The sequence below is a fragment of the Natrix helvetica genome, assembly GCF_964273705.1.
Source record: "Natrix helvetica genome assembly, chromosome: 8".
NCBI classification, from domain to species: Eukaryota; Metazoa; Chordata; class Lepidosauria; order Squamata; family Natricidae; genus Natrix; species Natrix helvetica.
Genome location: NC_138559.1, coordinates 11,503,438 through 11,521,081, shown reverse-complemented (window position 1 = coordinate 11,521,081; position 17,644 = coordinate 11,503,438). Strand labels below are relative to the sequence as shown.

The 17,644-nt window shown below is 41.5% G+C and overlaps 1 protein-coding gene across 2 annotated transcripts in view; it reads right to left on the bottom strand.

The window, feature by feature from the left end:
* DOCK5 (dedicator of cytokinesis 5) overlaps nt 1-17,644 on the bottom strand; it is a 154,931-nt gene that overhangs the window by 26,182 nt on the left and 111,105 nt on the right. For both annotated transcript variants that reach the window (XM_081960726.1, XM_081960725.1), the window contains exons 31-42: nt 17,014-17,114; nt 15,327-15,385; nt 12,959-13,113; nt 12,222-12,307; nt 10,357-10,513; nt 8,856-8,896; nt 8,674-8,764; nt 7,134-7,253; nt 5,651-5,740; nt 5,327-5,431; nt 2,676-2,817; nt 1,023-1,104 (exon numbers count right to left, since the gene is read on the bottom strand). In XM_081960726.1, coding sequence (XP_081816852.1) covers nt 1,023-1,104; nt 2,676-2,817; nt 5,327-5,431; nt 5,651-5,740; nt 7,134-7,253; nt 8,674-8,764; nt 8,856-8,896; nt 10,357-10,513; nt 12,222-12,307; nt 12,959-13,113; nt 15,327-15,385; nt 17,014-17,114 — 1,229 coding nt within the window. The remainder of the gene's footprint in view (nt 1-1,022; nt 1,105-2,675; nt 2,818-5,326; nt 5,432-5,650; nt 5,741-7,133; nt 7,254-8,673; nt 8,765-8,855; nt 8,897-10,356; nt 10,514-12,221; nt 12,308-12,958; nt 13,114-15,326; nt 15,386-17,013; nt 17,115-17,644) is intronic.

Below are 17,644 nucleotides of genomic sequence, written 5' to 3'. Positions count from 1 at the left end.
TCAGGGTGTTTAAATGATCTGATATAATGCTCCATCTAAACCAGCGGTCACCAACTGGTGGTCCATGAGAAAATTTTGGTGGTCCGCAGAAAAATTACTTGCATTTTTTATATTGCACTAAATCAGGGGTCCTCAAGCTATGACTCCTGGGTCGGATACGTGCAATGAATGCTTGCGTTGCTGCAGAGAGTCTCCCCCTTTGGGGTCTTTTTGTGTGGGTCGGAGGGGGGGAGAAATTCTGACTTGGGGTCTGCTTCAGCCTCCTGGTGAGGGGCTTTGGCCGAAGGCTGGAGGGAAGTGCTGCTGGTGGCGAAGAACTGGAGGGCCTCATTCCAGTGGGACTGTATCATGTCCTGGAACTGGCTGACCATCTCATCCCGCTGAGCCTCCAGGCGCCGGCACCTGGCCTTGCACTCCCGCAGGTCTTCACTCTGCTTGGAAAGCTTCTGCTTGTAGTCCCCAATGCTTCTGCTGAGCCTCCTTCTCGGTCAGATCCAATTAGGACTGAGCCAGCTGTTTTGCCAACTCTTTCTCGTGATGGCTGCTGAGCTCCAACAACTGCTTCCTGTTGGGGCCCTAAGGAGTCCAGACAGACAGGTGAGGAGTGGCTGGGAGGGGAGGGGTGAGTAGAGGCCAGTGAGGTGCCCCTTGATGTGAGTGACATCAAGTTGGCCATGCCAACCCAGTCACATGACCACCTAGCCACGCCCACCATGGCGGTCATTAGGCAGATCATATTAGTGGTCAGCGGGATTTAAAATTATGAATTTAGTGGTCTCTCAGGTCCAAAAGATTGGTGACCCCTGATCTAAACACCTCAAAATCGTAGTTCCAGATACATCCCTATGAAACAACTAGACCTGTCTTCTACAATGGGGATAGGTTAATTCACACTTTCAGCCATCAAGAATGTAGAAGTCAGTCTTCCTGCATTTTGGTCTTTATGAAAACAGAGTAAAGCAGCCCTTAGCTAAGTAATTTGTTTCTAGATGCAGAGAGATACCTTGGAGGTGTATCCTTACTTTAGAATCTGCTCTGGAACAGGCTTGTCTTTGTAGCTTGGAGGAAGGTTCATGACAGGCTTAACTAGGAAACACTGTATGTCTGTATGTACAAATTAAGGGGAAAAAAGGAACAAGAAGGTGACCAGTAGGTGGACAAGAAGATCCTATGATTTGTTCCTCATTAAGAAAAAAAATGAATACTTAGGAGGGGCTACAATCACAACAACTGTTTTACCCCATGCACTAAACCAAGTAAGTTATAATCCTAGTGGTGGCATTCAGACATGCTAAGCTTGATAAATTTCAACTATGGTTATTTCAGAATGCGTCTTATGGTATTGTGTGAATCCAGGCTAATGGATAGTTAGCCATTGCAGAACCTGGGTAACTAGGTTAAGCTTTTTGTGTGAATATAGCCTGACATATTGACATTGGTGTTGAGTATCTTTATCCAATATGAACACTTCCAGGTCTCATTCGGGGTAGTTGTAATACTAAAATAATAAAATAACTGTAAGAGTAAAATAGCAACCAACTTGCAGACTAAACAACCTAAATGACAATTCAAGGAGGTCAACTTCGGGAAAATGGAAAAAGGAGTGGGGAAGTCAGACATTTGAAAAAAATAATAATAATAACCCACAAGGTGGTTATATAAAAACCCAACGATGTAATCTATGACATTAATCTGTTTCGAGCAACAGAATAATGGAAATTGGACTTATTTTTCAAATTCTCAGAACTTAGCAGGGAATCTAAATGAAATCCAAATTGTTTTACAGCTGGTTTCCAAGTCTTGCTTTGGATCCAGGCATCCAACTTCTGTCTTGAATGCCTAATTTATGCTGGACTTCAGGCAAATCATTTGGATCTCAATGGCAAATAGATTACACATTGTATAGTCCATTTCTGATACCAGAAGTGAGCCAATACTGGTTCAACTCTCCCATTATCAACTTTGCCAGTTTTCTACTCTCCGTATCAACTTTGTTATCTATAAGGCATACAAAACCTTTGCCGGACCAATTCTCAAATACAGCTCGTCTGCCTGGAATCCACACTGTTTATCGGACATTAATACAATTGAGCACGTCCAGAGGTATTTCACAAGAACAGTCCTCCACTCCTCTGCTCACAATAGAATACCTTATGCCACCAGGCTCGAAATTTTGGTTCGGACAACCTGGAACTACACCGCCTACGGTCTGACCTAAGTATAGCACACAAAATTGTCTGCTACAACATCCTACCTGTCGAATGACTATTTCAGCTTCAACCTCAATAATACTCGGGCAAACAATAGATAAAAACTCAAGGTAAACTGCTCCAAACTCGATTGCAGAAAATACGACTTCAGCAACAGAGTGGTCAACGCCTGGAATGCTCTACCTGACTCCTTTGTTACATCCTCCAATCCCCCCAGCTTCAACCTTAAACTGTCTCCCGTGGACCTCACCCCATTCCTAAGAGATCCGTAAAGGAGGAGTGCATAAGCACACCAGCATGCCTTCCGTCCCTGCCCTACTGTCCCCATTTATTTGTACTCATTTCCTTTGTTCATGTCCATGTTTATGCTTATACTGGTTATCTTGTACATGTTTGACAAACTAAATAAACTAAACAAATAAATAAATATTTAGCTCCTCAACTCTCTTCCTTCCCAAAAGATACATTGCTTAAGAGAAGCTTTGACATCTTCTGTTGGTGGGGCGGTGCTGCTCATTTTCTCAGCATTTGGAAACTGGGTGAGCAGTTTCACAATGAAGTCTTCCCTCCTTTCATATTCCTTTCCACGGTAGATGAACATCTTGTTCTAAAAGAGGCAAGTATTAGAAATTAAACTGGGAGAACCACAACATTCTCAGGACTGGGGACAATAGGAAAACAGAATGGAGTACTTCAAGCAATGGAGTTTTGTGGGTCAAACTGTTCGGTTTGGGGTGGCTTGAGTCTAAAAGAGACTCTCAGCATTTCCAGTTGTTCAAAGGGAAATTGGGAAATTCTTTCCCAGTTATTATCTAAAAGTAGGCAGGTCTTGAGTTAAGTTGTTAAGCTTGGGGTTTTATGGAGACGCTCATCGTTGAAGGTAGCTGATGGAGTAACTAGGAAAAGACTGCTTCTGTACTGATCTTACATTTCTATTTAATGTATTTAATATATTTAAGATGTTTGATATTTATTTACGATATTAATTGCAAGAGGCCCGGAGTTGTGTTTTAGATTGAGATGGGCACCATATACGTTTAATAAACAATAAAATAAAATAAATCCTGCTGGATAACTCATAAACTGCTTGCGTTGTGCAAAACCTAAAATGAGAATCACAGAGAAACTGGCTTCAGAAACAGGAAACCTTTGCAGTTAGTCCTGGAATGGAATAACCGACAATATAGAGAGATAAACACATTTTGCACTACACTCAAACCCAAGTCCATCTTTTTCTTTGCTCAGACAAAGATCTATAAAACGCAGCTCTAAAGTCCAGCTTATTAGAAGTCTGGAACTGCAGATATTTTAGTTCTGGATATAGTGCTAAGATTTTCCAAGTCCATCATTCCAGGAAGAATGTACTAGCCTTTTCTGTTGCCAGAATTCCTATCTCATTTGGCTAAATATATTGTGTAAATATGGTGAAATACCTTCACTAAATATCAAGGAAAAGCGAAAGATTTATACGATCTGAAGAGAAACAGGAAAGAGAATAGAAGTGGGTAGATTTATTTATGAACTAATTTTGCATGGAAATAAAAACAAATCGGGAACTACAGGCAGTCCTCAACTTAAAACTGCAACCGAGCCCAACATTTCTATTGCTAAACAAGACAGTTGTTAAGTGAGTTTTGCCCCATTTTACAACCTTTCTTGCTACAGGTTGTTCATTTCCTCACACGACCCTGGGACTCTGCAACTGTCGTAAGTACGTACCAGTTGCCAAGCACCTGAATTTGATCAAATGACCAGGGGGATGTTGCAGCAGTCGGAGGTGTGAAAAGTGTGAAAAACAGTTGTAAGACACTTTTTTTCAGTGTCGTCGTAACCCTGAACGGTCAATACACACAGAGAGGGACTCCTCCGGGTGCCGTCCACTAGGCTGTGCCAGCGGGCGACGCCCAGGGGAAGGGCCTTCTCTGTGATGGGCCCGACCCTCTGGAATGACCTTCCCCCTGATATTAGAACAACCACGGACCTCCGCTCCTTCCGTAAGAAGCTCAAAACCCACCTGTTTAATCTAGCTGGCTTGGCCTAATTCCAGCTCTCCCACCTCAGTCTGTATTTTTAAATTTCACGGGTTGGTCTTAGGCTAAGTTTTTAATTTTTATAAATTTGTACAGGGGTTTAAAGTTTAATCCAATTTTAACTATTTATGATTATTTGTATGATTTTTAATTTGGTACCTGTACACCGCCCCGAGTCCCTTCGGGGAGAGGGGGCGGTCTAGAAATCAAATCAAATAAATAAATAAATAAATAAACAAATGGTTCTAAATCAAAGACTATGCTGCATTAGCATTTCTCTCTGTTTTCAGTCTAGTCCTGTGACTAGACCAGAAGTGGCATGCAGAGCCATCTCTCCGAGCTCACAAGCCGTTGCCCATTGCTCTTCCTTGTTCCGGGGTGCTGGCCAGCTGGCCTTAATGTGTGTGGGAGCTCCAGAAACTGGAAGTGCAGCCACTCAGTGCGCATGTGTGTTCTGGGAGGCTGCTCTTCCGGTTTCCGGCGTGTGCATGCGCATTGACTAGCTGGTCTTTGAGCGGACATGCATGCCAGAAATCAAAAGACCGGGTGTCTGGTGTGCCTGCGCACTCCGGAAACTATAAAAGCAGCCGCCTGGCACATGCATGTGCACCGGGCAGCTGCTCTTCCGGTTTCTGGCATGCACAGGACCCCTTTTCGGCACTCGGTGCCGAAAAGATTCGCCAACACTGATTTAGTCTGTATTAGTTCTAAGGCCATTTAGGAGGGGTTGTATATAAATTGTGCAATACATACATACATTCTGAGAAAGCCACAACCATTTCTCTGTGGCTAACAGGAAAATAACAAGGAGTTTGGATGAACAGTGAAAGCAAAACTTGCTGCTACCTGCAGCACCACATACCTAAATGCATTACTAGATAATGGCATTTTAGTTAACCCTTTGTGGGTGGGAAGAGGCACAGTTGGTGTATCTGCTTATTCAGAGATGAAGCTTTGGATTACCCCAAATCAAACATTCTTCTGTCCGTTTGGATTAAAGATGGGAGTTAAATCATAATTACAGGATTGTAGGCTACATCCCAGGGTAATTCAGGACCACCACCGAGACCCACTTAGCATTCTTACCCGAAGGAAGGAAGGAAATCCATGGCCAAAATATCCAACAGCAAAATATTCTGGCTGAGGCCTCATTGCTTTCATGATGTTCTCATAGAAGGTGGCCCGTTTTTTCTGCACATATATGTTAAAAAGAAGAAGAGTAGATTGGGTAGTGATTTATTATTATTATTTTTACGTTTCATCACCCTGAGCACCCATTTGTACTACTTTCTTCCCAAGCTTCTAATTTATTGCTTGTCTCTCAATCAGGAACATAAGAAAATGGTTTTGGGATCCATACGATTGAGATTCCTCTCACCCAGTAGATAATGAAAGACCTCCTTCTCTTACCAGGAGATTGCCAAGGCTCTCATAGTCAAAGACTTTGTTCTCGTACATGTCAGCCAATTCTTTGCTTAGCTGGATGGCTTTCTCCCACATCTTCAAGGAGTTAAAAGGAAAAGAGATAAAAGAGATCATTCATTCATGAAAAGGAATGAAATAAAGTATACTCCATCTGGCTACTCCATACTATTTCTGATCTTCTAGTTCTACTTTCATACTGTTTGCGATCTTCTAAGTTGATTCTGGTGGGTTTTAAGTGCTGAAACTGCCTTTCCTTCATTTTTCCATCAAGTCTTGCATGGTCTACCTGTGTGCTCCTGGATGGCCATGTACATTTAACTCAGTGGTGGGTTTCAAATTTTTTTAGAACCTCTTCTGTAGGTGTGGCCTGCTTTGTGGGAGTGGCTTGCCGGCCATGTGATCGGGTGGGAGTGGCCAACTTGTAAAATGTGGTGAAACTCACTTAACAATGCTCTTGCTTAGCAACCAAAATGTTGGCTCAGAAACTCTGGCATTTGAAGCACGCAAGTCTTAAAGCTGTCAAGTTACAAGACCCTTGCACCCCTAACCCTTTAGAAAAAAACCCCAGGGCTGTTCAAACTTGACAGCTTTAAGACTTGTGGACTTCAACTCCCAGAATTCCTCCTCTCGCTCTTCATCTTGATGATGTGCGGACGGGCGGGGGGAGGGAGCTGGAACTGGTTCTAAACAGCACTGTAGATTTGTGGAACCTCTTCTATAGAAGAGGTTAGAACTGGTAGGAACCCACCCCTGATTTAACTGAAGCCTTTGTATGGATGGCATATACATCAGAATAAGTTCTGGAGTTTCATGTTTTCCTAGTTCTTTACATGCATCATAGGTACTCAGTGTTTTAAATTGTAAATATATACATACATACATACATACATACATACATACATACATACATACATACATACATACACACTGCTTTATCTTTCCAAGAGTAAAGAACCTACCAGTGGTAGGATCAGAAAAGCTTTCTTGGATTGAAAAAAAGAAGATGAAGGTATGTTAGGACTTTCTGAGATTACATGTTTCCCTGAAAATAAGACAGGCCTTATTTTTGGGATGGTCTTATTATTTTTGAGGTGCAGGAGGCGGCGAGTGTGGTCACCTCATGGCAGCTGCTGCATTGCAATACTTTCAGGGAGGGCTTATTTTCAGGGGAGGGTTTATTTTAGTGCATGTGCTCAAAAGCCCAATTGGGCTTATTGCCCAGGCAGGTCTTATTTTGGGGGAAACAGAGTAGCTCTTTGGAGAAGGCTCTATGTGGTCACTAGGAGTTGACTATAACTCGACAATACATATCATTATCAATAAATAGTTGTAAAAACAAACGTGAAAACAAATAATTCAAGAGAAGCCACCCTATTCATTGGAAATTCCACCAAGACCAAATTAGGTAACACAGGAATCATGCCCACCCCATCTCTATCAAGGGTGAGGATGCCTGTGACAGACTCACTTTGCCTCTGTCGAAGAAGACTATGATTTCTTGGTAAAGCTTCTCCTTCAGTTCCTGTTGTGAATAGACATAATAGCTGTCCCTCTGAAGCAGATGCTGGACACATGGCTGATCAGACCACTGGGATAAAAGAAAGACCAGATGGAATTAAGGACATCATAGGCAAGTTTGCTCTAGCTCTTCTTCTAGAAGAGGAGGTTCCATCAGGTTAAGGACCTGAAGACTCAAAAAGTGTTCTTCTGGTAGATGAAGAACACGGATCTCTTTATGTTCCACAGTTAATGCCTTCGTTGCTGCCGGTGCTTTGACTCTCCATCTCAGCAGCGTGTAAATTATAAGTTGAAAACGTAATAACAACCTAGACAAGTTGAAGTATTTGTGCTTTGTGTTTGGCCAAAGGAGCAAGATTCCACTTGTTTTGGACATGTTTTGATTCTCGATGAGGTTCGGTGTAGAAATTTGAATAGCTTTTGATCCCATTGTTTTGGATTCTCCAGGAGTACTGGAGAAAGAAACAAGATTTTTTTTTCTTTTAAAAAATCAATGTTAGTTTGTGCTGTTATGCCTAATCTGGTTGTACCTGCGTGTAACTATAGCCTTAACACACTATTTCTCAACATTGGTAAGTTTAAGATCAAACATAGAATAGAATAGAATAACAGAGTTGGAAGGAACCTTGGAGGTCTTCTAGTCCAACCCCCTGCTTAGGTAGGAAACCCTACATCACTTCAGATAAATGGTTATCCAACACCATCTTTAAAACTTCCAGTGTTGAAGCATTTACAACTTCTGGAAGCAAGTTGTTCCACTGGTTAATTGTTCTCACTGTCAGGAAATTTCTCCTCAGTTCTAAGTTGCTTCTCTCCTTGATTAGTTTCCACCCATTGCTTCTTGTCCTACCCTCGGGTGCTTTGGAGAATAGCTTGACTTCCTTTTCTTTGTGGCAGCCCCTGAGATATTGGAAGACAGCTGTCATGTCTCTCCTAGTCCTTCTTTTCATTAGACTAGCCCAGTTCCTGCAACCGTTCTTCATATGTTTTAGTCTGCAGTCCCCTAATCATCTTTGTTTCTCTTCTCTGCACTTTTTCCAGAGTCTCAACATCTTTTTTACATTGTGGCAATCAAAACTGAATGCCGTATTCCAAGTGTGGCCTTACCAAGGCCTTATGAAATGATATTAACACTTCACGTGATCTTGATTCTCTCCCTCTGTTTATGCAGCCTAGAACTATGTTGGCTTTTTTGGCTGCTGCCACACACTGCTGGCTCATATTTAAATGGTTTGTCCATGAAGACTCCAAGATCCCTCTCACAGGTGCTGCTATCGAGCAAGGTTACACATATACTGTACCTATGCATTTTGTTTTTCTTGCTTTTCCTGCGTGGATTCAACTCTCAGAATTGGCTGGGGAGTTCTAGGAGTTAAAGTCCACACATTTTAAACTTGCCAAGGTTGAGAAATGCTGCCTTAACAAAATTTAAATTTGATTACTGCAAAGTGCCATACATGGATCTACTATTCAAGATCTCCCACACTTACCTGAAGTAACTCTGCATGAAGCAGGAGTGTGTAAGCTGCCTCAGTGTAGCTCTCTGAATCGGTGTGCAAATCTCGGAGCTTATATAGGTACCTAGAAAACAACAACATACTGTCTGAGAATCAGAAGTACTATACTATTTTGTGACAGCTTATTCAGAAGTCTGAAGACCTACTGATGTTACCTGATGTAGATATCTTCTCTTTTCTTTTCTTTATAAAAATTCTGCAAAAGGAAAAACAAGTTTGGGAATAACCAAATGATTTCAGTTAACAAACATAGAATGTTAAAAATGGACAACTTTTGATCCAGTTCGGACATCACTTCAAGCTTGTCAGTTGAGAATCTAAAGTAAGCTCTTGAACCTGTATTCATAGGCAAGCTATGGATTTTCAAACTGTCGTTGATTTAAATCAAACTGTGAAAAATATTGTTTGCCAACTTAGACACCACTACATTACAGTTCGGTCTCCATACCTATGGTTTGATGTGATGCTTCAACTGATTCTACATATAGAGTCTACTTGGAGGGAAGTAAGCAGTGGGGTGCCACAAGTTTCCGTCTTAGGCTCAGTACTCTTCAATATCTTCATAAAGGACTTAGATGAGGGAATAGAAGGGGAATTTACCAAATTTGCGGATGATACTAAGCAGGCAGGAATAGCTAACACCTTGGATGATAGGCTCAAGATCCAGATGGATCTTGATGCACTTGTCCAGTGAGAGGTGCTGCAGACGTAATAGCAGTGGAAGTCACACCCAAGCCAATGTGGTTTTGTGGTGACAAGGGATCTCATAACGAACTCACTGGGTGGCTGTGTGGAAATCTTTTTGTTCTGACCTAGGTTTCCCCAAAAAGCACGAGGCAGAGCCCTGGTCCCCCAAAAAAGCCCCTTTTATTAAACGAATGTGAATTCCTCTCTTTCGCATCCAGCAAGGCCTGGCAAACAGTTTTTCAGAGGAGTAATTATGACTACAGACCTCATCTATCTTGGAAAGCTGCCATGTAAATACTTTCCAAATAGGGTGCTGTGCAAGGAAAAAACTGGGCACAGAGTCTCTGAGATTCATGGACAGATCTTCACACTCCTGAAACAAATCTAACAACTGAAGGAACAAATTGTTTCCTGCAAAAGCCCACTCCCCTTTTGCTCCTCTTTTATTTCCTATGGGAGGGGCCAATGACCTTCCACCTGTGACTTGACTCCCAAGTCGACCCTGATTTCTTAGCTGTTCTTTTCTTCTGGCAGCTCTGCTCATGCGCACAAAAGGAACATGCTCTAGCTGTTCCTCTGCCTCACTGCTGTCTTGCTCCGTAGGCACCTGATCACTGCCAGATGGCCTCGGCCCCATCTCTGCCTCCGATGCAGAGCCCTCGTCTGAGCCTTCCCCATCTTTCCAGGACTGGCTCATGCTCCTCCCCAACCTCCTCTTGACTCTGCTGGTGCTGGCGGCCCACAATACTTTTGTAATCTCAGCCCCCAACCTGTATAATGGGAACAAGAGTGACCTGCCTTGCATGGTAGTGATGAAAGGGAGCAAAGATTATAGGCACTTTGCAAATAAGAAACGATCATGCTAAACCCATATAAGTTCCTGAGCTTCTAATGCAGCAGGTCCAAAGTAGGTCTAAAGTGGTTTCATAAGAACCAAGATTTGCACCCGTCTCTACGTTCTCCCCATACCAGTAAGTTGACAGTGCAACTCATGCGGTTCTCCTTGCTCCCGTCATGCATAATCGCTCGGTAATCCAAAAGGTTCTCAAGCAGGCTGCTAACCAACAGGGCAAAGACTTCGCCTGAGCTTGACAGGTATTTATGCTTCCGGCAGTGCTCCAGGAGGCTGCAGACATTTCCATTGATGGGATCAAGAAAGAGGAGAGGAGATAAAAGAAAAACAGAGAGATGAATAAAAAGAGAACATCATAGCCCCTGGTTTTAAATAATGCGTTGGGTTAGATCCAAAGATGTAGAAGTAAAAAGCTTATAGGGAAGAGAAATATTATGACCGATCATCTGCATTGAAGTTTTGGATATTAAAAGGTAAAGGTTACCCTCGCACATATGTGCTAGTCGTTCCCGACTCTAGGGGGCAGTGCTCATCTCCGTTTCAAAGCCAAAGACGTCTCTGCGGTCATGTGGCCAGCATGACTAAATGCCAAAGGCGCACGGAACGCTGTTCCCTTCCCACCAAAGGTGGTCCCTATTTTTCTACTTGCATTTTTACATGATTTCGAACGGCTAGGTTGGCAGAAGCTGGGATGAGTAATGGGAGCTCACTTTGTTACGGGGCGCTAGGGATTCAAACTGCCGACCTTTCTGATCGGCCAGCTCAGTGTCTTAGCCAATGAGCCACCACGTCCCTTTTTGGATATTACTGATTGATTTTTATTTTATTCTTAAGCTATTCTTAGTACATGAGTTCACAGTAGAAGGTAAGAATACAAGGACGTATGCATACACACATACAAACAAACAAACAAATAAATACACTGTGGCCAATCCACAGGAAATACTTCTGGCTCAACAAAAATATTGCTAGTCATTGTCTTAGACTGGTTTGAAAATAGGTCATTCACTTGAAACTATAATGTGACTATTTGCACAGATGGTCCTTAACTTACAGACATTTATTTAGTGACCATTCAAAGTTACAACGGCACTGGAGAAAGAGAAGTTTGAGCAATCCTTGCTTTTACAAGCATTGTAGCATCCCCCGATCACAATTTGGATGCTGGGGTCATATGACCACCAAAGTCAACGGGGGAAGCCAGATTCACTTAGTGACCACATGATTCACTTAACGTCTGGTGGCTTTGCTTAACAACTGTGACAAAAAGCTCACAAAATCTGGCGTGGCTCGTTTAACAACTGCCTTGCTCAGCAGTGGAAGTTCTCATCCCAACTGTAGTCTAAGTCAAGGATTAGCTTCATTGGCATAGCAGGTTGTGTGAAGAGACCCATTGCGTTTTGCTAACAGAAGGTTAAAGTTTGCTAGCAAACCCAGCTAGTAAATATGAAAATGCTGTGCTAAAATTCCGGCTGAGTATTCAAAAACCAAGCATTCTTCCTAAAACCTGTTTGACAACACAATGAGTTACGGATGGAGGAGATAAGCTCCTCTTTTCTGAGTGGGGTTCAAATAAATGCTACCTATCAAAAATGCTGTGGTTTAAATTCCTCGTTGAATGGCTGACCTCTAAACGACCCCTTCCAATGCTAGGATTCTGTAACTCAAATAAATAAATAAATAAATGCTTTTGTTTCAGACTGAATGCTTACACCTGTATGAAAATTCAATCAACACACAGATTAACTTCCAATGAATGTGTGCGTATAAATTCAATGAATGTGTGTATATGTGTCTCTACAAATTCATAAAAATATGTTCATGCTGGAGACTAAAAGGAGTATTTGTCTCTTGCTCATTTGATAAACGTGCATGGCCTGCTTGGGAAGCTGACATGTTCCCTGTGCAATGGAATGCAAGAAAGCAACACCACATGACTAAACATGACCTGGAAGATAATCAAGAACATTCACACACTTACAGTTTCTCCAGCAGGATCTTGTACGGCTCATCTCCCCGACCTCCTTCCACTTCTTGATCTAATTTAGTGATCAGTTCATTTTCAAACTGCAAGTTAAAGACCAAAAAGGGGAGTGGGGAACATTACTTAAAGCAGTGGGTCTCAACCTTCCTAATGCCGTGTCCCTTTAATACAATTCCTCATGTTGGGGTGACCCCCAACCATGAAATTATTTTATGTTTTCCGTATTTTTTCGAAAATATGTTTTCCAATGGTCTTAGGTGACCCCTGTGAAAGGGTCGTTCGACCCCACAAAGGGGTCCCGACCCACAGGTTGAGAACACTGACTTAAAGGGTTTCCATTAATTTTTTTTAAAAAAATCAGAAATTCTTCAACCCATTGATTCCTTCAAGAAATTTCAGATTGTTCCTTGACCCTCCCTCCATTTAATACGAAAATCATTAAGATAGATGGATCAATCAGTCCTATTTTTATCTCTCTGTGTCATTTTAGATAAGCCAGACCTATTGGAAGCCAAATAACAGTTCATTTTAGGCAATCATGGTTTGATATTGATTTAGCCAAACGAATTTCTGAAGTTTGTTCATATACACACCAAAGAATGATGCTTTGTTCTAAAGAACAAACCAGGGTTTTGCCTTCAGGTGTCTCTCCCTTGCAAGTCTCATCGGTTTATTCATAATTCCTGACAACTAATTTTCAAACTTCACCCATACTCTATAAGCCAATTCTGTACCATACGGAAGTTTCTGCCCCCACTGAAGTTGAATTCGCATTGCATCATGTCGAAAAAGATAGGGATGGTTGCTTTCCGCAGCTCAGGCTCTGGCGTCAAGGTCACTTCCAGGATTGGGCCCACCATAGAAGGGATGAACTTGATCTTATGAGGTCCTGAGAAAACAGAAAAGGGGAGGGGAAAACAGGAGTGAAGATCAAACGGATGGTCTGTTTTGTCTAACGTAGCAGCTGCTTTTGAGCCATAAATCCTTTTTAACTCATTTTTTAAAGTCTTTCATAAGCAAACAGTCGAACTGAGACCTTCTGTCACCTCATCCTCCTTTCTCTTAAGTTTCCTACGAAACTTTAGCTTAAGAGAAAGAAGGACTGTTTAGCTTAAGAGAAAGAAGGACTAGGGGAGACATGATAGCATTGTTCCAATATCTCAAGGGTTGCCACAAAGAAGAGGGAGTCAAACTATTCTCCAAGGCACCTGAGGGTAGAACAAGAAGCAATGGGTGGAAACTAATCAAGGAGAGAAGCAACTTAGAACTGGGGAGAAACTTCCTGACAGTTAGAACAATTAATCAGTGGAATAGAAGTTGCCTCCAGAAGTTGTGAATGCCCCAACACTGAAAGTCTTTAAGAAGATTTTGGATTGCTATTTGTCTGAAACGGTATAGGATTTCCTGCCTAGGCAGGGGGTTGGACTAGAAGACCTCCAAGGTCCCTTCCAACTCTACTATTGTATTGTATTGTATTGTATTGTATTGTATTGTATTGTATTGAAACTCTGTAGGACTTCACCATCATACCAACATATCAGTGGAGATAAGATGAGGGCAGAGTCGTTATAAAACATTAGGAATGTTTCTTTAGTTCAACTTATTTCTCTTTTTCTTTGCATGTTGTTGTTTCGTTCTCTCCCATTTAAGGAAGACTTCTGAAAACCTTCTCAGGAATACTATCATGACTTAACATGTTTCCCAGAAAATAATACCAGCAGCCCCACCCAGCAGCAGCCCGCTGCCGGCCCACTTCTTCTGCAGCCGCTTGCCGCCATTTGCATGCGTTGTACCCAACCTCCATTGTGCTGTCAGAGGCCTTCTGGAAAGGCCTCTGCAGCCGATAACAGAGGGCAGGGACAATGCATGCAAGGGGCAGCAAGCAGCTGCAGAAGAACTGGGCTGGCAAGGCAAGGCAGACGTTTGTGTGTGCAAGGCCTGGTACGTAGGTTAGCTCCCCCCGTCTTAATTTTTACGTGTGCACCTCACCCCACCCCAGAGTGAGCGGGATCTTAACTAGGGCTTATTTTGGCACACATGTAAAAATCAGGTTAGGGCTTACTTTCAGGATAGGTTGTATTTTCAGGGAAACACAGTATCTGGAACAGGCAACTTTCTTGAATTTGGGAGCTCTCCAAATGCATACATTGCAGCCTCCAGAAATCTCATCAATGGTCATTTTGCTTATTACAGGAAGGTGAAGGCTAAAGATTGGGAAAAACTGCTCCAGATTATTCAATTTTTTTTTTACTAGGAGGCTTATTCACTTCATACAGGGACTGATCTCCTAGAAGATCCATTTATACAGCATGCAAAGCGTATATTTTTAAGAAACTTTATTAGTGTGGGTTTTGTTCCCCCCAGTTCTGAATGGAAGAAGCTTCTTGGATGAGAAGTTAAATGTCTTCAAGGAAAAACAAAGGAAGTCGTGTTGCCTTTGGAAGAAACATCTTTGGATAAATATGTGTATTTTCCCCTTCACATAATAAAGCTAATACATATCCTGCCTCATACATCCCTTCGGCCGATTCGCTCACACAGAGAGGGACTCCTCCAGCGGGCGACGCCTAGGGGAAGGGCCTTCTCTGTGATGGGCCAGACCCTCTGGAATGACCTTCCCCCTGACATTAGAATGACTACGGACCTCCGCTCCTTCCGTCAGAAACTCAAAACCCACCTGTTTCAGCTAGCCGGCCTGGCCTAATCCCAGCTTTCCCACCTCAGTTTTATTTTTAAATTTTTATGATTGGTTTTATGGTCTAAGTTTTTAATTTTTATAAATTCGTACAGGGGCTATTTAATCTAATTTTAGCTATGTATACTATTGTTTGTATGGTTTTTAAATTTATACCTGTACACCGCCCCGAGTCCCTTCGGGGAGAGGGGGCGGTCTAGAAATCTAATAAATTAATTAATTCATTCATTCCATTTCCTCTTTTTCCTGCCCTTTTATTAGTCAAAGAAACCCCTCCTTGTGGGTAGTGATTAGTGTTCCCTTCTTTTGACACAAACAAAAGAGCTGATGTTCCCAATCATTCTTTCGGTATCCAAGAGTCCAACTTTGCAAGCCAGTTTGTTCTTCCAATTTGCTTCACTGCTTACCAAGGTTATACCACATGTCCCTTATCTGGAAGCCAATTTCCTTCCTCATATCTCCATATCTACAAGGGGGGGGGGAGGAGAGAAAAGAGAGAGAAAGCATTCGATGATTTTGCTTCAATCTCTGGGAACAAAATAAATTATTGCTCCAAGGATCATTTTTGGGATGAAGTCTGCAACCTCCTTTCAAACAAGCATTTATATTATTGATTCATATTATTGTAACCAATGCTTTATTTGCTTGTTTATTTAAAGGATTTATACAACTAACTAATCACACAAGTGATTCTGCTAGCTTATCAAGATGAAAAAAAAACCCTGATAAACCATCACATACCACCATCGCTACCTCTGATGTTCAAGGACGAATAATAATCCCACTCACTGAGAAACATGTCAACAGCAGCAGTCAGTAACACATCAATAACTGAAGAAAGTTGAAGGCAACTGCCACAAAGCTGGAGTTGTGCGTATAAAAGTATGGAAGTCTATGGGATGTAGCTGTTCAGGATGTTGAAGCAGGACTGAAGACATTCAAGTTTAAATAGCTGCTTCATTATGGAGGCTCATCAGATTTCTAGGTGTCATGTTCTTTAGTAACTTCCTAAAACCAATACTGATTCTGTGCCACAGACTATTGTCGCATAAGGTTTCCTTAGTGGTATTTATTGAACTGAACGGGATAAAAATAACCAACGTAGCTATAGGGACAATATATTTTGATGTATGTTAAGATGAAGACTTTTTGATCTTTCTAGCAACTTCCTGTGATATGATAAGAAGACCACATCATAGGAAAGGAGAAGATTGCTACAGTTTTTGCATAACTATCTCCTAGTTCCAAATCAACTAGGAAACCAACTATTACATGTGGCTACTCTCTTGCTAACCAACATCCTTCACAGGTTCATTGTTGGAGGATAAATTGGGGTTAAGAGCAATATCTACACTTCTTTTGATTCCCAGAGAAAAATCAAGGTATGCATCAGAACCAGAATGTGTAATCAACCAAGCTTTATGGGCTGAAATAACATTAATGCATGTTTTAGATATACCCATCCTTCAGATTTTCGGTATCATCTACAGGATATAGTTAAATAAAGGAGGGATAATGATAATAAGTTATATATAGGTATGGGTATAACATAAGGACATTGGATGTAAATTGCAAATAATGATTTGGAAAGACGGATTAGAAAATTTTGTTATTGAATATTATGAATGTTTAACTAGAATAGGACATAAAGATTCAGTGTTATTGGAGGACCTTAGAAATAGTAAATGAAATGCTAGTATGTGGTTATGTATTAAATTTTGGTATATTTTATGATGAAGGACGTTTAAACAATTATAGTCAAATGTAAATGGAGGTATGATGATGGAAATATGTATACATATTTGAGTTAAAATACTTCAGTTAATATGAATTATGTTTGATGACTGTGGAAGAGATGCACGAAAGCCTTTTTGTAACCAACCGATACACTTTCTACAGTATGCAAAAAAAAAAGAAGATTTTATGTGTTGTGTTTGTTTTGAAAATAAAAAATAAAAAAATTCTTTATTAAAAAAAAAAGATTTTTGGTATCATCCATATAGGAAAATGGGATGGTAAAGAAGTAATTGAAATACTTACTTGTGTGTGGTGGGAGAACTTAAGTGAAAATTAAAAACTCAGGTGAAAACTTACTTCTTCCTTATCTTGTTCCGTTTAGCCTGGGAAAAAGTCTCCAGTTGAAGGGATTCATGAGTAAGAAAGGCCACTGCCAAATGGAAGTAATTATTCCACAGCTATGGGAGCAGGAGAAGAGAGAGAGAGAGAGAGAGAGAGAGAGAGAGAGAGAGAGAGAGAGAGAGAGAGAGAGAGAGAGAGAGAGAGAGAGATCAGACCAAACTAATCGTAAAATAAGATAAAATCATACAATGGCATGTAAGATAGGAGAGCTATTAAAATTTGTGTTCTCAAAACGTCTGCTCCAACAAGAACTTGAAAAGCTGCTTGTTGAACCTAAATGTGCTTCTGAATCTTTGAGGACTGACTCCGTATAATATGTTAAGCATTGGTTGAACTATTCAACAAATTATAGTTTAGTGCAACGTGTTCATCAATCCAGGTATTTAGGTATCTATCCCCCTGCTAAATTATTGGACAGGCAAGATATCCTAGGACAGTGATGGTGAATCTTTTCGGTACTGAGTCCTGAAAAGGGAGTGCAAGTGCACACTCATCTGGAACACAAACCGGAAGCGGGGCTGCCCAGGGGGCACGTGTGCACTGGAAAATGCACTTCTGGTTTCTGGTGGGTGCATGCATGCCAGCC